At 38.0% G+C, this 20,906-nt stretch overlaps 2 protein-coding genes across 3 annotated transcripts in view; both read right to left on the bottom strand.

The window, feature by feature from the left end:
- The window catches only part of and2 (actinodin2), a 56,653-nt gene that overhangs the window by 6,023 nt on the left and 29,724 nt on the right, over window positions 1-20,906 (bottom strand). The window contains exons 2-3 of the mRNA XM_028472717.1: window positions 1,495-1,629; window positions 550-642 (exon numbers count right to left, since the gene is read on the bottom strand). Of these exons, the coding sequence (XP_028328518.1) occupies window positions 550-622 (73 nt within the window). The 5' untranslated portion in view covers window positions 623-642; window positions 1,495-1,629. The remainder of the gene's footprint in view (window positions 1-549; window positions 643-1,494; window positions 1,630-20,906) is intronic.
- apoda.1 (apolipoprotein Da, duplicate 1) lies at window positions 15,053-17,541 on the bottom strand. 2 transcript variants are annotated; one of them, XM_028472720.1, is made up of 5 exons: window positions 17,429-17,541; window positions 17,172-17,305; window positions 16,330-16,451; window positions 16,144-16,229; window positions 15,053-15,303 (listed from the first exon to the last, which is right to left on the bottom strand). In XM_028472720.1, the coding sequence occupies exons 2-5, from the start codon at window positions 17,286-17,288 to the stop codon at window positions 15,068-15,070; spliced, it is 561 nt and encodes a 186-aa protein (XP_028328521.1). In that variant the 5' UTR covers window positions 17,289-17,305; window positions 17,429-17,541; the 3' UTR covers window positions 15,053-15,067. The 2 variants fall into 2 exon arrangements, with proteins under 2 accessions (XP_028328521.1, XP_028328522.1); XM_028472721.1 differs by having other exon boundaries at window positions 17,172-17,318; window positions 17,419-17,469.

A 20,906-nucleotide genomic window follows, 5' to 3' on the forward strand; every position in this document is an offset into this window, starting at 1 on the left:
TGATCCCCAAAGGGCAGTAACAGGAAAAACTGAATTTCTAAATTTTTTTTTGACTGTTTTTCTGAAGCGTTATTAAAAAATAAACAAGATGTCTTTTCCATTTCATATTTTCTCATGAAAAACAAAATAAATCCCTAAGACAAAAAAGGGGGGGGGTGACCCCTCATATAATCAGAAAAAAAAGGAAAAAAGCAATCAGCAATATGATGTATGACTATTAATATGCATGTGATAGTTGTTTCTTTTATCATCTGTGCATAAAAAGTCCACACTGGGGCTTGATTCTGTTGTTGGTGGGTGAGGATAGTGAGCCACATGTTTTGGTATAAAATGAGTCAGTGATTACATCCTGTGTTTAATTATGAAATTATCACTTACATTTACAGCCTCTTTAATTCAATTTACTTTACTTTTTATTGAGAATTAATACCACAGTGTATAATCTTTTATAGAGCAGATAAACAAAATGCCACAATACAAAATGAAAGTGTCTGTGACAAACATTCCAACATGTCTAAATGTTGTGCTATTGTCCATTGGACGTCTTACCTGGCAATAGAACGACAGCTAGCAGGATCCCTGTGCGGATCAGAGAAAGTGATGGTCTTCCAATGCGTGCCATTCTTTATTTTTATGGGCTTCCTGTGCAAGAAACAGACAAAGCAACATGTTTGTGAGATGAACATCTGTTCTCATATTGCAACAGTGGTTGCAATTCCTGGCTTTTGTCAGCAGTTTTTTTTTCAATCTCACTGATAAAAGATGAAAATCCTTGAGAAGACAAAAGCATGTGGAACAAAGAGGATACAGAAACAATAGAGGGGATTGAGGACATGCTGTAATAGAGCTTCTCCAGGGCTACTGAGGAAAATTACTTTTGTTCTAAATATGAAATAAAGCCAGTGGATGCTAGAGTCATATAGCCAAAAGTTTAAGATGCTTAAATTTTAAAATTTAATTCCCTCTGAAAAAAAAAGACAAAACTTTTCAGTTAAATACCAGAAGCGTGCAGTTCATACAGTTGGAAAAGATAAAATACTCACTCAGAGGCTCTAGAGATAAATTATTCTCCACCTGGGACCTGGTGTTAACATATTTGGATAGACTTAAAGTTCTGCCTAATATAACCTAGCAGCAACTGCTGTTCTTTTCTTTGTGCGAGCCATAGTATGTCCACTCAATGACAACACTGGGAATATTATTAGTTATTTATTTATTTTTCTTTTATTATTCTGCATTTATTTTCTCACCTTCATGGATTTTATATTTATTGGATATGCAAGTGTCAGATGTCATATTCCCTGTATGCTAGTCTATGTGAGTGTCCTCCAGGAGGGTATGATGGGTGGGTGGTTGTTAAGTTCAATGTTTGCATGAATATGTAAAAAAAAGAAGGAAATGTCAGGAACAGTACACACTCATTATTACTCTGTCAACATTTCTAAATAAGAAGAATATTAATATATACATCTCAGAAGCACCATCAGTTTTTACCTTCACCTGGTGCAGAAGTCGTGGCCTCCTGGGATCACCTCTGGATCCTGAAGCTCTGGAGGGAAGGGGTGGGGGGGGGTCACCTTGCTGAACTGTGTTTATCTGAGTTGAAGAACCTTCTGCCTCTCTGCTCCCCTGTATGGGACACACATGCAGGGAAACATGTTTTAAGGAGCCCCCCTGGATCATTAAAAACAAAAAGGCATGTCGTGTAGCTCCACCGTGACGTTAGACGCTCCAGGATTGGCTCCTGTGCTGCCGTCTGTCCAACCAGAGGAGGTCCTGTAATTAGGAAAGGTGTGCAGCCTCTCGCTTGCTCAACTACATGCTACATGGCGTCATGTATCTTCCCTCACATGTTTGGAATTTGTCGTCATGCAAAGAGGTGTTCTATCTATTAGCAATTAGCAACTCTTATTCTGCAAGCACATAAAACAATGTATTATCCAAAAAACAGTTTTAAACATATTGTCGTGTCTATGTATGCATTGACTCAACTACTGAGTATATACTTTGTCCTTCTTTCTGAATTCATCTTGTTGCATGAACTGTTTATAAAAAAATACCATGTTGCATCAGTAAATTAAGGCATGCATAAAGCAATGTTAAAATGTGACGACTGGGATTTTCATCACTTTGGTGATGCAATACACTTTAAGAGCAGCAGCGGTTCAAACTCGTCAGCCCAGGTTTAAAAACCAGCTGTCAGAGGTCTGCTGCTCCAGAGAAACTACTCAGGTTGGCGTCTTTGTGGACGCTTAGTGGGTTTTCATCCAAACAAGAATTTGGTTCTTTGATTCCCAACTGTCCTTGTATTAACGACTTGTCATTTTGTTGGTCCAGCTGTTATTAATATAAAATATTATCATTTATCGTTTCTTTCAGACATACTGTAATTAAATATCCTTGTACTAAATGTTTTTATGTTACATAGCCTTAAAAAGGCTTCAAAACATTTGATTTCGACACAATCTAACGAACAAAACAAGCTTTACGTGAGTAAGTTATCACTAAAAACAGTTTCTAATCCAAGCACAAAATTCCAAGAAATATGAAAAAATAAAAAGTCTGCATTCTCTCCTAATACTAAACTTAATACATGTAAAAATTTAAAAAAAAAACTCATATACTGTACATATACCAAATAAAGCAAATAAGCACACATATGATAAAATATAAATCAATCCATTATCTTGTAATTTGTATTGCTTTAAATCACTAGTAATTGTCATCTTTAAATAACTGCAATCACTGAGTTCTAAATGTGAAAACCTTCTAATTAAAGACTAATGTAAAATATAAACTTTTGAATTCCTGCCTGGCTCAAATAAAACGCGTGCATGTGTTTATCTCTTGATGTGCGACAGACCACAGCTGTGTTAGATGAGTGCTTGATATTCTATTGACTTGATATTCATGTTGATTCATTCTGTTCTTTTAGAATCTGTAAAATGAACGATTGATTTATTCAAGCAAAGCAAAACCTTTGACTCTGTCTCTCTGATGCTTCTCGTTCGAACAACTACAGAGTAATTTCACTCTGTTCTAACACTAACTGATGTTGTACTTGCATGTCAGTAAATGTGACTAACATATGAAAAATAAAGTGCTACACACTAAAGTGTCATCACTTGGTGGAAAACTGAAATTGTAAATATTCTTCAGTTGCAAATCAAAAAAAAAACAATATTACTGGGGGGAAAAAGGTCCTGCATTAATAAAATATAGCTGTATAGATCTTTTTCCAGGTTTTCCAGACAAGCTGTTAGCTGGCAATGAAGGTCATATCGCTCCTTAATAATTTGGAGGGACACGGGTATAAGAAAGTCATATAATTATAATTCCATGTTAACAAATGGTTAACCAACTCAACTGGGAGTATTTCCTGATCTCTGAGCACAAAATTTAAATGGCAGCTTTCACAGTTTTTATCAGCCACTAAAAAGACAGCAAAGGGATCTCATACAGAGGCACTAATGAAGCCAAGGCTGCTATGGAAGGCCGAGCCATCAGAAACAGGCTGCTAGCAGCGCCGTTTGTTTGTTAGAGGCTTATGTTTGCCACGTAGACTCTACAGCCTGCAGCCTTTGTCAGTGGGATACGGCAGCGTATAGGGAGCAGTAAAAACTGCAGAGTGCAAGCTGGAAACTATTCAAAAACACAGGCAACGTTTGGTAGGTAGACCTGACTCTGAAGAACATTTAGCCTAATTTTATTATTCTTATTAAAGCTAAGGCAGAAAGTTATCTTCCTCAGACTTTATCTCAATAGCCATTAAAATACGTGTGTGTTTTTTTTTTCACACAAAAATGGTAGTCGTGACTTAGTAGTTAATGAAGCGGGCTTGTAATCAGAGGGTCGCTGGTTTGAATCTCATGTTGAGCATGTGCTCCCCTGGCGCCGCACCCTGGCTGCCCACCACACCTCAGGGATGAGTCAAATGCAGAGAACAAATTTTAAATAAGTGTAAAACATACATGACGATAAATCATTTTTCTTTAGCGGCAGTAGCTCAGTCCGGAGAGTCGCCGGTTCAAGTCCCAGTGTAGACAAAAAATATGGAAGTTGTTCTGGTAGCTGGAGAGGTGTCAGGGCACCTCTCGAGCACTGCCGAGGTGCCCTTGAGCAAGGCACCAAACCCCAACATTGCTCTGGTGCGCTCCCTTCATAGTAAAAGCAGCCCCACTCTGACATCTATCCATTAATGCATGTCCACAGGTTCTGTTTGTGTATATGTGTGTTTCTGCCCTATGTGTGTGTGAGAAGCATGTCCCTAAAATAACAGAGCGTAAAAACCCAAATTTTCCCCAAGGATTAATAAAGTTGTTTTTTTTTTTTTTTTAAACAGTCGTCTGAGAAATATCAGAAAATCTGAAAGAAATCTTAAAGTGATAGGCAACCCATCACATGAATGTGCTTAAGACACATGTCAAACTTAAAGCTGATATCCAGAGTTTATGTTTATGTATGATTCTTTTGAAATGCAAAAAAAATACCTAACTAGTCTTTTACTATGGTCTACTGCTGGTGGTCATTCATATATTAATGTATTTAAGTCCCTCCTTCGTCCTATAGACCCCTATACAAATGGAAACGAGCGCTGTGATCGCACAGCCAATAGGCTTTGACTTCCTGTTTTTGAGACTGTCAATCAAAGTGAATGCAGAACTGTGCACGGAAACAAGGCACGTCACAACAGCAAACAGATGAAAATGATTCTGGCTCTTACCTGACCCATACACCGATATCAATGCGACCCGATGCGACCTTGTTATGTTCTGCGATGCATGTGCAAAAAAGGAGAGGTGTGGCTTCTGGTAGATTGTAGAGGCAGAGGGAGGAAGTGAAGCTGTTGAGGGCGGGACATCGAGACGTCCTCTCAGAAACTCTAGATAGCAGCTTTAAGGCCCGGGGGCCAAATATGGCCCTTTAGAGCATCCAATCCGGCCCACAGGAGAACGTGAAAATATGAATCATTGTGTAAATTAGCAAATAATTCAGTTGTAATATTGTTGTTGAAATAACTTTGAAATTTTCCAAAATCATGCAATTTTTCCTTTAATGATTACACAAAATCTCCCCAAATTAAAAAGAAATTATCAAACAATAAAAAAAAACTAAGTACAGTGAAGAATCTGTCACTTATTGCTTAGATATTTCTGATACCTTCCATACTTTATGTCTAATTTATTACTAGAAGTGCAAACTGGGGCACATTAATCTTGTGATTGAACTGGTGTGTATTTGGCCCGTGAACTAAAATAAGTTTTACACCCCTGATTAAGGATGAACAGTCTTGAAGCAGTTACCAACTTTTAGCCTTTAAACACGTGTAACATGCCTTTATATGTGGGCATAGGCATTTTGGAGATTGTAGCCATTAAGCAGTTGTATGTTGTCTTTACGTCAAGATTACTATTCATTAGGAGTGCGTTGATATCATGCCCAACTAGATTTCAGGATATTAAAAAATCAAAGGATATCTTGTAAGATCCTCTGCATTGTATTGGTTGTTATACCTTTTTAGATTCTGACAGGCTGACTCTCTCTACCTAACCTTGCCTGCAAGATGGATTCTCCTGGTGTTCACAAACACCAGAATCCAACTTGTGCTGTTCCCGCCTTTGCCTTTCGAAACTGAACCGAACCAATCATGAGGCAGTGTGGTTTAGCGCGAGATATCTGGGTGTGACCCAGGCAGAGGCGCTGTAGAAAGGAACTAGCTGGGCTACTGCTATTAGCATAGCTCCGAATCAAAATAGAAAGATGTCGACACAGGAGGATGGTTAACGTGCACTTAACTCGCATACTCGTGTTACAAAATGGCAAAAGTCACCCAACGACATAATGACCGCAGCATTACTGTCCCAAAAGAAAGTTTTCACCAGCGGAGCCTTGTTGTTGTTGTAGCAGTGTCTCTGCGACACATGCAGATGACAACATCATCATTTGTTACCATGTGATTGGCTAAAACAAATCATCGTGGACAGGCACTTCACCTAATCAGCTTCAAGAATTCTGTTCATGTCCCTCACTGGTTCCAAAAGGATTCGCCAGACACAGACCCAGATCGATGTGGAGAACTCGAGTTAGAGGGAGGGGCTACACATCGATCTGGCTCTTGCCAGGCTACTCTCTACCCTCCATTCTTCTTCTTCTGGTAGACTAGAACCATCACAGGCTTGTTGCTGCAAATTCAATATATATCTATATATATCTATATTAGCTGTGTGGATCTAGTTTCAGACAGGTATGAGTTGTCATTCCGGAAGTGGCAATGCTAGTTCTTGCGCTTTAAAAAGAAAATGTCTTAGTTTATATTTGTATATTTTTTTATATTCAGCTTGAAACTTCAAAAGCTCGTATACAGAGTTCAAAATCAAATACATTTTTATTTGAATAAATATGATAATATACAGTAGTGTCAATTAGAATAATACAATTTTGTGGCCTTTTTTTTTCTTTTCAAAATATCATGAAAACAATATTGTCCATCATGCATCGTATCGCATTGTGAACTCAGAGTATAGTCCAACTTCTACTCTTCACATTTCTGGACAATCTATAGTCAAGGTTACATAAAATAGTCTTTCAGTTCAACTATCTTTGTACTTTAGGTCGAATATCCCTTTAAAAAAAACTGAAACATGATTGAAAGCAATCCATGTCCATAGTTTTTCTTGCAGTTTATATTTCTCTGGTGTTGTTGTGGAAAAGATTTAATTTCAATGTCAAGAAGAACAACTGAACAGAATGAACAAGGAAAGAAGGTTACAGTTGCTTGAGGTGATGAACAATGATTTATTTTAGTTTTATATCAATTGTTTGTCAAAGCGACGAAGATTTCTATTCTATTAAAAGGTCAACTTGTAAATGTCACACATTTCATTCTTGTCATTAATGACTCCAGGCTTGACAATTTGTACACCTGACCTTTGCATCTTTCACTAAAATTCTTCAACGATGAGTTGATTCATCAACGTCATCATTCAGACACAGCTTGAGCACAAAAAAAGATGCAGGGAGACGTGCAGAGATTATCATGGTTGATAACTTGAGTTTTGGTAACGTGGTGTCCTAACTAAAAAATTAGGAGTGTGGTTAAGCAATATCTATAATACCAGGGGTTTTCAATCTTGGGGTCGCAGGACACTGCGAGGGGGTTGCCAGATGTTCAAGAAACTACAAATGTTTTCTGAGCAATTTGAGTCAATTTTTGCTTATTTTGCAATTTTTCTTGCCATATTTTTGCTCCTTTTAATACATTTTTGCTACATTACTCCTATTTCTGGCACCTTTCCATTAAATTTCAACGCCTTTTCTGCACATTTTTTCCACTTTCAAGAAATGATCTGCACTTATAAACCCTTTACACCACTTTACCCACCTAATGTCACATATGTTGAGCCATTATTGTCACTTTTAACCTTTTTTCACCATATTTCATGCTTATTTTTTGCCAATTTAACCACATTCATGATTTGTAATGCCCATTATTTGCCAGTTTAAACTAATTATTCCTACTAAATGTTCCAATATTGACACTTAGAAACATTTTTACCACTTTTTCTGTTCGTTTTTGCCCCCTCTATTTTTCAACTTTTAACAAAGTTGGTTTGTAAAATCTCATTTCACTACTTTTTCTACCATTTTTGGTTCCATTTAATCCAATTTATTTCAGATCAAAACAAGGATTTACATCTTCAAGATGACTATATACTATGGTGCAAATAATAATAAACTTAATAGATAACTGGATATTATTCAGATAAATAAATAAATGTAGTTATCACAGATTCATAGAACAATGGATCATCATTTTGCTGACTTTATGAATGGGCCCCAAAAATCTCTCTCCTTTTTCCCCCCTTATAGATGGCCCTGTCTCCACATGACTGTTCTTCAAAGTTCATGTCTGTGTTCAACCACCTTTAGGCACAGTAAAGAAAATGCAAAGCAAATGGTTGACAATACTACTGATCAGGCAAATAATAACAATAAAAACAACTTAACCTGTCTGTCACTTATCACATGCCATCTGCAGCATGTTTAAGGGCCTGTATGGAGCCTCTGCCCATCCTATGTATAATTACACATGTAACAGGTGTTCTCCAGTGCAACCCACACCTGCATTCCTGCTCAGAAGCATCCGAAGACATGAGCACAATACAAGCTGATCATTTTAAACACTCCACATCCCGAGGATCTCAGGAATCCCACAACAGCTGGAGGGAGTGATGGCTTTTTAGGGATGTTTTTAAAAAGCTAAAACTGGGACAAGTATGAAAAGAAATGATATGTCATTAGCCAGTAAATGGACAGTTTGCTTTCCTCACAAAAATGTAGAAGGGGGAAAAAAAGATGTGCATGTTGTACATCATTCCTGCACAGACATGCTGGTATCTGCCAATGGATTCCTTTGCAGTGAAACTAACATGTACATTAAATAAAATTACATCAAAGAATAGGAAAAAAAACAGCTAAAGCTTTGTTGAGGGTTTCTGCAAAACAGGAGGATGCTGCATCGAGTCTTCTGACTTGATGCAGATCTAAAGTAGATCTAAAGTTTGTTGGGTCAGAGGTCAGTGGGTTGAATTGTACTGACATATCATCCACATCAGATCGGTCATCCACTGTCTAAAGACACTTAAAAAGCTATTTCTTTAAAAAACAGATTAGTTTGGAAACACTTTACTTGAAGTTTTATACATAAGGCTGACAATACGCTGCCATTATTATGACCTGTCATAAGCATGAATAAGGTGTCATGAAGGCTGTCATTTGTTATCCTAACATAACCATAACCATAACCCTACCTAACCCCACTAGATCCCTATATCCCAAAAAGTGCCAACATAGCTCTAAAGGTGTTATAATTTAGTGAACAACACTTAATGACAGCCTTCATCAGAAACAGAATGGTTTTTATTCGCCAGGTACAGTTTAAAAATAGCACAAGGAATTAAACTTAGCAGTTGGTGCGAAGAACAAAAAAAAAAAAAAACACCTTATTCATGCTAATGACAGATAATCACAGCATAATGTATAAAACTTCAAATAAAGTGTTACTGATTAGTTTAACTAGTCTGAAGCTACATGCTATATCATCCATATAAGATCAGGTACCCACTGTCTAAAGAAACTGAAACGTTTTTATTTTATTTAAAAAATCTATTTAAAAAAAATAAACATTTGCCAATGTAATCAAATCTAAATATGTATCTCCTTTCTCTATAATATAATGAACAACAGGATTCAGGCACAGTTGAGTGTACAGGTTGGAATCAATGTCTCTCAGCTCAACTGTCATGAATCCAAATCTATGCCCAACCAGAATGTGTGGGGATTGGTTTAACATGGAGTCAAATGAAAAAGGCTCTTTTATTTCATATGATTTAGATAGATAAATGTATAGCTGGATAGGAAGTATAAAATAGCGTTAACCTAACCACTGTTGTGCTTTCCAAATATCAAATACTCATGCATATGTAGGAGCACGATGTGTGATCGGCTGCACCTGAGAGCTTATTTAAACATATTAGATGACACCGCACACATTTACAGTTACTTTTTAGTCCATGAAGGCTTTTTGGGATACCAGGGGGTCATATGCAGTTGAAACATATTTATTTATAACACCTAAGGTACTATGGTGCATTTAAATAACAAAAACCAGCACATTCATTTATTTCTACCAAAATACATTAGCATTTGCTGTCATCGTGACCTTCATTTTTACATTTCAACAGGATTGAGCATTATCCCAAAAACCTTTTTAGATTCCAAAGGCCTCCAGCAGGCAGTGTTTACTAGAAAGAAAGTCATAATGGGAAAACATAAAGCCTCCAGCCTGCAGCTGTCGCCGGTGGAGACGTTACAATAAATCAGTTCTTTGAGAAAATAACCAGCAGTCACTACACATTATCAGAAACACCTGTGCAATTTGACAGCACCACCATAAATCTGAAAGAAAGAAAAAAATAAACTTTTCTCGAACGCTGCAAAATGTACAATAATACCTTGTCGAGTTTCACATGATAATGTAGACATGAACTTATTGAAACTGATTAGTCCAAGTTCATTTGCTGCACTTAAACCACTCCATGTTGAGTTACTCTCAGAGCAATGCACAGTCCCAATCAAAAAAAAGTTAAGCATAATTTCAACTACATTCATATTTAACAGCCCAATGATCATTTAATGGCTGTAAAAAGAAATTTGCAATTTGCTATAAATTAAAAGCTGTTTAATGCAAACACCATCACGTGTCATTGAAAAGGAAGAGGAAAAGTTCCCATTCCTTCATCCTTTCATGCGCAGAAAAATTACGACAAGGTAAAAGTTCCTACCGCGTGTGAGACGGATTATCATATGAGGCATTTTCTAAGTGTGTATGCAAATTGGTTTTCAATGGTTTGAAGCAGAGCTTACTAGTGAAAGCATGTAGATTTACACAGTGACCAGTGACACAGTCCTTTCCACTAACCCGGTGGCAGGTCGACTGTTGTTGTCCTGCCAGATAATAAAGGAATTGAAACATCAAACCCAGACAAACCTTAAAGGGCCCATGTTAAGCTAAATTGACTTTTATGTGCATTATAAACGCATTATTTGGGCTTCATACACATGCCCAAAGTGTTTTTTTCATTGATGCCCTCAATCGTTAGAGGGTGATTTGTTCCTTTCTTACTGCAGGGTGAGCCCAAACACCTCGCTGCAATTTGATGACGCGTTCCCACTTTGATGACAAATTTGACGCGGCACTGAACTGGAGAAGCCACGCCTCCAGGAAGCTGTGTGCCGTGATTGACATGTAAGCATCCTTCGCACAGTGCTATGTATGTATTTTCTACAGTCTATGTATGTACCGGTGAACGCCCCGCCCCCACGCTCTGTCTTGTGTTTATAAAGCAGCATGAGCTCGGCTATAGAGTGGGTGGGAGGAGGACGGGCCGTTCTCTGGGGCCCTACTTTACCGTGTGGGGAGGAGGAAGTCAGTGTCCCGTCTATAGACACGCCCACTCATGAATATGCATAAGTAGGCTGAGAGTGATACATGCTTTCATGTCTGTAAAATATCAGAAAAATATCAGAAAACTCTCCAATAGCATGAGATAAAGTCCCTACGTTTGTTAAGAAAACAGTCGCAAAGAGTTCACATACAGTGTGCGCATGCACTAGAAGATCTGTGAGGTTTGTTCAGGAGGAGAGGGGGGAGCGTGGAGCCCCTCAGGATTCTACATACTGCGGCTTTAAGTCCAATAAAAGGTGTACAACCTGGTTTGGGGACGGTCCAAATAAATACATTTATAAAGCTATACCAAAAACATAGGAGACTGTACTCCTCTGTGTGCAAAAGAAACAACAAACCAGTGTATTTGTGTTGAAGGTGTTGTTTCACACATATTATTCACCAGACAGAACAGGTAAATCTTAGACACAAAACAACATTTGGTTCCAAATTAAAGCCTGCAAGAGTGTGACAAACACATCAATGACAGGTGTGTGAGGAAAATTCCTGTTTTTGTGTTCATGACACAACTCCAACAATAGTTTGAGCTGATTGCAGTACTTTGGCTTACATGGCAGTGAAAAAGGACTCTTTGTTTGCATGCTATTGTACATTCTTCACTTTTATTTGCACAGTTTTGACAATAAAATAAAAAGTACTCTGCTTAATGTTTCCATGATCAAAGGCTATTTTATTGGTGACTCAAGGAAAAGCCTAATGAGAAATAGAAAACCAAGAGAGGATTCATCTATTAAGGCAAGATTTCTTAACCTTGGGGTGGGAGACACTGGGAGGGGGTTTCAAGAAACTAAAAATATTTTTTTGAACAATTTGAGCCCATTTTTGCTCATTTTACCCTTTTTCTGCAACTACATCAAACTCACCATATTTTAACCTATTTTATATCTTTGTCTTGCCATATTTTTGCTCCTTTTAATGCATTTTTGCTACATTACTCCCATTTCTGCCACGTCTCCATTAAATTTCAATACCTTTCCACCACATGTCACATATGTTGACCCATTATTGTCACTTTTAAACTCTTTTCACCATATTTTGTGCTTATTTTTTTGCCAATTTAACCACATTCACGATTTTTCATGACCATTATTTGTCAATTTAAACTAATTATCCCAAAATTGCCACTTTACACCCCCTTTCCCACTTTTTCTCTGTGTTTTTAGCCACTCTTCTGGTCCAGTGGGGGTCCACGGTTTCTGGCACATTTAATTTCGGGGTTGCGGGCTGATAAGGTTCAGAACCACTGAATTAAGGGACATTTTCAAAAAAAAAAGAAAGTTTATAAAATTGTTATAAATTGGACGTCTACATCCCTGACAATTATAGTAGTGATACTTAAGCCCACCATCATAATAACTAGGGGCAACTTAACCATTTAAAGATGTAGCTGCTGTCTGTGTGTTTGTTGGATCATCAGCTTTACCTTCCCTTGTCCTGTCCATCGATTGGTCAATCTACTGCGTTTGTGGAAATCGTATTAAATTAGAGGACAAATAAAAGTGGAGAAACTTAGTATTTCAGTGTTTCTTTGGAGATTTCTTATTTAAATGGGGTCACCCACAGCCTCAGCGCCCCATCTGTTGTCCAGATATCTGTTAGGGTCAAGGGTTTAAGACCATCATTTTCAAAGCTATTTAACTTCTTTGCCTTTGAAGGAATGTAGCCGACCTTAATTGTTTCTTTAGAAACTGTAAGAAGGGTGTGGATGCAGTTTCAGCACTGATGGAAAATAGCTTCGTTGGTGCAAAATGTGCCACCCTAAATGAGCCTTGTACACTGTCACAGGTGCTTTGCTTTGAAGCCTACATGGAATCTGTGTCACATACGGTGTCAAGTTGTGGCTGTTTGATGTAGCAGCGCCTCAGGAAAGAGATCACAGTGCATTATAAAGCAGTTTGTAAAAGGAAGGGTGGGGTGTGCATGGAATGTATGAAGCTAGTAAAGTGAAGTCCTGCTGTGGACGCAGCAGCGTCCTGACGCCCAGGAGTGAAACAACATGACCAAACTAATGGATTCAATCTGCATTTACTGACAGTTTCCTGCCTGAGGATGGGAGGCTCCTCCTCCTTTCATTTCAGATTACCTGTGTGGCAAAGATCATGAACATGCGTTTGTAAAGCCAAAAGAGGATCATTAAAGCTGAAAGTGTGCCATATTAAGTCTGTGGGAATAAGTAGGTCATTTTGGATAAATGTAAAAAAAGATCCCCAACAGTTTGTAGCACAATTGCCGCACAACGAACCAGTTAAGCATCCTCATAATTTACTACGTTGAACCTTCCTATTTAAATAACCATGTGCACTTCCTTGTGCTCTTTGTCCTCAGAGAACTGACCTTTTGAGAGTACCTAAGGTCAGGAAAAACACTGTTAGTGAGTAGTAATAATTTATTTCTTTATATTTATTATTTTGTAAAGTGACCACAGGTGTGCTCTGGTGTCTGGAACCAAGACATGTGGTAACTGCAGTTATCTTGGCCTTTTTCTTTGCAGCAACCGTGAGGTTTTTTTAAACCTTAGTGAACGACAGACTGGAAACTTTAACAAGAATGAGCATGAACGAGAGGCAAGCACGTTTCTGCTGACCTGTCATTATGTTTCCTACAGCACTGTATGCAGAACATGGCTGGAGGCCTTCCTTCATTCCAATCCTATAGCACCTTCACGCACATCCACTCCCCCATCCCCCCTGGTGTCATGCTGAACAATTAAAGCTGCCACGCCAACCAATTTGTGTAAACACAACAGCAGTGCCTCTTTTTGTTTTGTACATGGCATTACTGAAATAAAGCATCATGGATGTTGTCTGATAAAAGGACATCCTCCAGCATGTCAGCAGAACGCAGATTTGCAATGACAAAAAAAGGTGCCAATGAATATGAAGTACTTTCATTGTATAAATGTGAAAACGAAGCGGTGGAACATGCCACAATCATGAAAATCTGATCGTCTTTCTTCTGCTATAGTGAGATCCAGCAATGTAATTAAGCTAAAGATAATAATCTACTGAAGTGAAGCATGAAGTATTTTTGTGAAGTGAGGCAAATCAGTGAGGTCACTGATGTACATAAATCTGTAAACATAAGATGTAAAAAAACACCATGAAAAGATGAAGTTTTGCCAGCTTTGATTTTTGAATTCCTTAAAGGAGCGTTTTGTAAAAAAATGGCTGAGCAGAATGAGCCCACACACACACAACTCTCTTTGTGTGGATAAACTGTACCCATAGAGGATGCTCTTAACTTTTTACAGTAAATGACCACCAAGTGTTCAGATAAAATGTATTACATAATTAATCACACAGAATTCTGCATCCATATTCATGAAGTTGTGGCTTCGGGCACAAGGTGAAAAAAGATACATTCTAAAACTGATTTAATGTCTCTTCTTGTCTACATGCTGCTGCAAAAGCGTTTTTAAACTGTGCAACTTAAATTCTTCCCACAAAAGCATTTCTAACAAGGAGAAATATTTGATTTCATCGATAATGCTAACAATATAAAAAGTGAGTATCTCATTGTTCCTTATCTTACACTTTAAAAACCAGGTCCTCATGACCCGACTATTTGTACATTAAATATGAAATTGGATTACTATTTCAAGTAATAACCCGCTTTAAGAGCTCCCAGTAAGTTACAGTACTCATCAAGATGGATACATTTTTTTCTGAATATTAAAGACCACTATGATTATTTGGTGCATGAACACATCGTACTTTTTACAAATGAGAATAAACAAAGGTCACACAAAGTTCTTTTGACTTTTATTAGCACTAAATGGATGCTTTTTGCTTTCAGTTTGTGGTATCAACTATAGTAAAAACACCAAGTGTCATATGATCTTAGTTAATACTAAAGTTGACTCTAAACTCACCCATTCTCATTACAGCAAAAAACAGCAAGTATTTTTTCAGATGGAAAAATATCAAATGTGAAGGTAAAACATGACTGTGCTGCTGCAATTAAAAATGTTTTACACACAGGTTGTAGCATGCAGGAATGTTACTGTTTCGTAGCGTTATTTTCACTGTATGTTTTAGGCCATTACAGATTTTTGTCACAACCCAGTTGCCTGCTGGGAATCATCCTGATCACATCAATGTTGTTTTCTACAAACGTCTGCTTGGCTTTCTGAATGGTGGCATCCGGCAGACTGCGCGTTCGAGCCAGAATCCAAGCAAAGTCAACGTGGAAGAGCCTGAGGATGTCTGTGCATGAATACACAAGGGCTGTGTTCACATAGTCGGTGGACAAGATCCAATAAGGGGAGTAAGGAAGGACTGCAGGGAGACAATGGGGGAAAGTCAGAGACTAAACACAACAAGGCAAGGCAAATTTATTTGTATAGCGCATTTCATACATAAGGCAACTCAATGTGCTTTCCATGATGAAACATTAAATTGTTTAAAATCAATAAGAACAATAAAATCAGCAGGAAAATCATTTAAAATCATCAACAAACACATTAACATCAACAACATGACCAAAAATCTCCATAGAACATTGTTGGATAATATCCAACATCCCAAATCTATACAGCAGAGGTGGGCAACTTCTATCACAGCGGTGGCCAAAAATATGTGTTTGATTGATTGAAGGGCCACATTACCAACAATCATGTCAACATTCAGAATAATGACCAATCTGAGCATTAACACGGGAAAGAACAAAAAGTTCTTAATTTTGTGTTTTTCTGTTATTCATATTTGTCATTATCTTGCTCGATTTGAGGCATTTTGTGCATTTCTGTTGTTCTTTTGCGTATTCTTCCTGTAAAATGTATTTTTTTGGAGTCATTTTTGTGTATTTATGTTGTTGTTTAGCTTGTTTGTAGTACTTTGGGTTTGCAGACTAATTTTTTGTCTAATTTTGTGTTTTACTGTTGTCGTTTTGTTCATTTCTGTAGTAGTTTTGTTTGTTTTTGGAGTATTTTCTGTGTTTGTGTCTTTTACTGTATTTTCCTGCAATGTTGTAATTCTTTGAATTTTATTTCATGCATTCTTGCTTTTGTTTTGTGTATTTTTCAATCAATTAGTACGTTTACTTTGGGGGCCGCATAAAACTAGACAGAGGGCCGCCAGTTGCCCATCTCTGCTATAGATAAGCATTGTCTCACTCACCATATGAGAAACTGATTCCAAGCTTGGCAGGATTCTTCATATCCTCAATGACACCAGTCCCTTGGATTTTTCTCAACTCTCCGTTACTGTGTTTCCCCCCCGCCCCCACAATGCCCCCAGAAACACAAACGTCATTAAAGCCAACAAACTCTTCATTTCAACAAATGAATCTCACACTGGACTCACAGGATTTCAGAGCTGACCACATGGATGGAGCTGTCTGTGCTCAGAGTAAAATTGGTTTCAATACATCGGCCCTTTTCAAACTGGGCAGGCAGTTTGGCAATTTCAAACCATCTTCCCATGAACTGTGAGGGCAAAGACACACAAGATCACAGACAATTTGGATTAGAAAAGGCTGCTCCATAGTAACACTGTGAACTGTACATAATCCTTCTATATAGTGCACAAAATGCTCCTATATATGGTATTTCAGATGCTTTTGATTGCATTATCTATATTTGGACTCATTAATTTGAACAACAGCTAATAACATAGGTAGTACCTATGTAAAATATATATTATAACCTTTTTTAAAAGATATTAGAACAATTCTGCAAATATTTACCATCTTCAATGTTCCATTAGTCAATGGTTTGTTTCTTTGTAGCAACTTAAATTATTGTAGTAATTATATTGTAAAGTCATCTCAAAGCACAATACAAATATAAAATTTGTAATAAAAAGGAAAAAACCCAACAACTCCACATGAACAAGCAAAAGTGACAGTGGGAAGAGAAAAAAAAACTCCTCATTTTTCAGTCAAATATCTTTGACACATATTCTCCATGCAGTGCAGCACAAAACAACAGGAAAAGAAACAGTTTGCCTGTGTTTTTTGTTTCAAAGTTAAATAACTGATCAAATATAATCAAATAAAATACAAAGAATTTCTAATGTGCAGTATCTTACATTGAAAACTAAGTGTGCGGTCAGTTTTGTTTTGTTTTTGTTTCGAATTAGACAGGGCTATAATTTCACTTAGAAACCCTTCATTACAGTTTTGCACAGAGACCTTTCACTTGTACCTGTTTCAGGTTGAATGCAGGCTGAACAGCTGGATCTGGACACGGGCCCCAGTGGGGGACCTGGGCCCTGATTACAGGGATCAGGAGGACCAAGACCAGAACAAAAGAGTGCTTCATGGTAAACACTGGTATACCTGTAGAAAAAATCAAAAAGAGTCACCAACACCATTAACATTCAAAGCAAAGCAAAGCCAGCGTCAGTTTCTACAAATATCAAATCTCTTAACAAAGTGAGATCAATGTCTAAGTCTTCTTACCTCTGTGTCCTGCTGGTGCTGCTTTGTGTCTTTTCTGCCTCGTTCTATACAGACTCTGCTAGTTTACTGAAGACGTTGCTCTTCACGTGGTTTTGCAGCTCTGTGTCATCAATAGGTGTCTTTGTGAGCATCCAGCTTTATTTCTAACATGAAGTAAACAATTAGCTAATTGAAGTCATACGGAACCAGACAGTGAAGACGGTCCTCAACAGCTCTGCAATGACTGGGTTTGAACTAGAAACCTTCTTGTGATAATGCAGATGCAAAAACTATTATGTTGCACCATCCGGCCAGATTGAATGTTTTTTATATTATACCCGTTTCCCCAACTCAAAACAATACACATCCTTCCATGTTAGCGTCCAACCCCCATTCTGATCTGTAATGTCCTCATTGTAAGTGTAAACAGTGGTTTAAACTAATCTACTGCAGTGATTCCCAAACCTCATTACAGGGAGGGCACGAGATATGGTGTGAGAATGTTCAGCTTTCCAAAAGATTGAGCATGAAAAACAAAACAAAAAAAATATTTGCACGAACTGGACTTCATTATTATGTTAATAAACAATGAGGTTGCACATTTTATGTTATTTCTATGAGTTTTAAAAAAGAATGGTCACAACATGTTTTGTTGCAATGGAGAGCCCCTGAAACAAATGTTCTCTTTAAAGGGGAGGCACAACAGAAAACGTTTGGAAACCAATGGTCTACATCCTAGGTTCCCAAAGTGGGGTTCATGCAAAGTGCACTTAATTTGCACTATAGTGATCAAAGGTATCACATCCAAGATGACTTTACTTGATTAGCACCACATATGAGGTTTCAATTCAAGCAACTTTTTTTTTATTTTGTACACTTTATTGGTTTATGGTAAGCTTTTTATTAAAATGAGCACTTTGTTGAAGTAACTAAAAAACACTTTGGAGTATGTAAGTTTTTTTTGTTTTTGTTTTATTTGGTCAAAAATCCATAATCATGTTATTATATTGTATTGTATATTGTAATCCTAAGTGTTCTGAGTGAACAGTGAATATCTGCTCCTTCTCCTGGCCCTGTAAATGAGCTTTAGAAATACAGGAGCGTGATACTGGACTTCAGCCAATCAGAGATCTTTCTACCGACAGGGTGATCCCATGAGCTGTTTCAAACATTACTAAACATTACTAGTGGCTGCTCCAGCTGCTCGTCAAAAGTCAATGGCATTCTGGATCTGAGAGTAGGGACAGTCCCATGGCATGTCTTCCAGCAGAAGTCTCTAATGCGGCTTTTGGCACAGCGGTTACATGGCAATGCAAGAGGAAAAAGGAAGACCGAGGTGAAGAAGCAACAGAATAAAGGCACAAACTTGTTCAGGAGGAACAGACTCCGCGGTGTCAGTGTGTGCAGCATACTGCAAGCAATCCGCTTTCAGTCAGATAGAGAAAGTAGGAACAGACGGAATAAAAAGCTCATCAAAAAATATCTAAGGTGGAAAGAACAGACCCAATTTATCTGCAGTGTGGATGGAGTGTGTCTGCTCTGATCAGCTTGGATCGGCTGCAGCTGCTGATATGTGAGGAGCAGCTCTGAGCCTCTTACTGTCCTCACAGCAGAGAATGATGCATGCTTTCATGTCTCTAAAACATCAGAAAACTCTCCAATAGCACAAGATAAAGTTCCTACATTTGTTACTAGTCTCTATGGAGAAACCAGTTGCAAATAGTTCCACAGTGTGCGCATGCACGCAAGAGTTTCGTTCAGGAGGGGAATGGGAGCGTGGATCACCTCACGATTCTACATACCCCACCTTTAATATGAAATCCATTGTTCATCATTGCAATTTTTAGTGCAAGATCAATTCTTTCAATTAATCTACTACACAAATTACAAATAGAAAACATTTACACTCAAAATTTATTAAAAATTGATTAATTCTTGTGCATCATCACCATTAAGTATAAAGGTCCCATATCTTGCTATTTTTCACCCATCTCATTTGTTCGATGAACCCCAAAAACATAGTATTTGAGGTTTATTTTCCCAAACTCGCCTGTTTTCCAGAGTTTTAGCCTCTGAAAAGTCACTTTCTGAGCAACTCTACACAAACAGGCTGATCTGCGGCCTACTTATGCATATTCATGAGTGGGCGTGTTTATAGACGGGACACTGACTTCCTCCTCACCGCACGGTGACGTAGGGCCCCAGAGGACGGCCCTCCCTCCTCCCACCCACTCTGTAGCTGAGCTCATGCTGCTTTATAAATACGAGACAGAGCGTGGGGGCGGGGCGTTCACCGGTACATACATAGACTGTAGAAAATACATACATAGCACTGAGCTAAGGACGCTGACATGCTCACCATTGTTAGCTTGTCTGTTTACATGTCAATCACGGCAGAGATTTTCCTGGAGGCGCGGCTTCTCCAGCTCAGTGCCACGTCAAATTGATCATCAAAGTGGGAATGCATCATCAAATTGGAGCGATGTGTTTGGGCTCACCCTGCAGTAAGAAAGGAACAAATCACCCTCTAACTAACGATTGAGGGAATCAATGAAAAAAACACTTTCATGCTTTCATTTTGTAATATCAGAGCAATATTTAAAAAAACAAACAAACAAGACATTCGTAAATGAAGGTACAAGAAGATACTACTTAAGAGTCATAGTGAGAAATTAATTAATAGAACTGCACATTGTCTCTTCCTCCAGACAAAGACTCAAGGCTATTAAAGGGATTAAATCAAACATGAACAGAAGATCAAATGGATCAATTTCACATGTAGCAGACTTCAAAGATAGAAGTCTTATTAGCTGCTAGTACATCAAAGCCTGGATGAAGCATATGCTCACAGTCTTTTACTTGATAGAGCAATGAGCTCAAAGGGACTGTTGTGGTAAGAAAATATATAGTCACATCATTTGAATGTCAAGGGTATTTAAATAGAAAACATTTTTGATATTTGTGGCACACTCTAGTGGTAAAAGTATGTAGTGAACAAAACTAATACATAAAATAAAATGTTTTTTCCCTTTAGCCTCTATGTCAAATCATAAGTAGCCTATTATATGATATAAGTACCCACATATATACTACAACATTATTTTTAATGTGTCCGCAAATTTAACTAAACTCCATCCTGTAGCTATGATCCATGTCTTGTAATTTTCCTTTCATTGTGGCCATTTTATGTTTTTTTGCGTTTTTTTTTATTTATTGTCCCCAGTGGGTTCACCACCAGGGGACCACCCACAGGGTCCACTGGAAGAGCTGGACAAAGCAGCCGGGGAGAGGGAAGTATGGGCTTTCCTGCTAAGGATGCTGCCCCCAAGACCAAACCACTGATAAGCGATAGAAACTAGATCGATGGATGTGTTTTTAGAGTTGTAAAAAATGTGTGGGCTAGGTGAACAGAGTCTATGTTCCACATAAGCTACTCTTTAAGGCAGAGGTGTCAAACTAATTTTAGCCCAAGGGCCATATACGACCCAGTTTGACCTCA

Source organism: Gouania willdenowi, chromosome 17 (genome assembly GCF_900634775.1).
Source record: "Gouania willdenowi chromosome 17, fGouWil2.1, whole genome shotgun sequence".
Lineage (NCBI taxonomy): Eukaryota > Metazoa > Chordata > Actinopteri > Blenniiformes > Gobiesocidae > Gouania > Gouania willdenowi.

Bases quoted from the DNA above. Each gene is read 5' to 3' on its own strand.
- apoda.1 (XM_028472720.1), bottom strand. From the start codon at position 17,288: ATGAAGCACTCTTTTGTTCTGGTCTTGGTCCTCCTGATCCCTGTAATC. The intron at 16,230-16,329 runs GTGAGTCCAGTG...GGGGAAACACAG, and splicing joins GTGGTCAGCTCTGAAATCCT to TAACGGAGAGTTGAGAAAAA. The intron at 15,304-16,143 runs GTGAGTGAGACA...GTCTCCCTGCAG, and splicing joins TGGAATCAGTTTCTCATATG to TCCTTCCTTACTCCCCTTAT.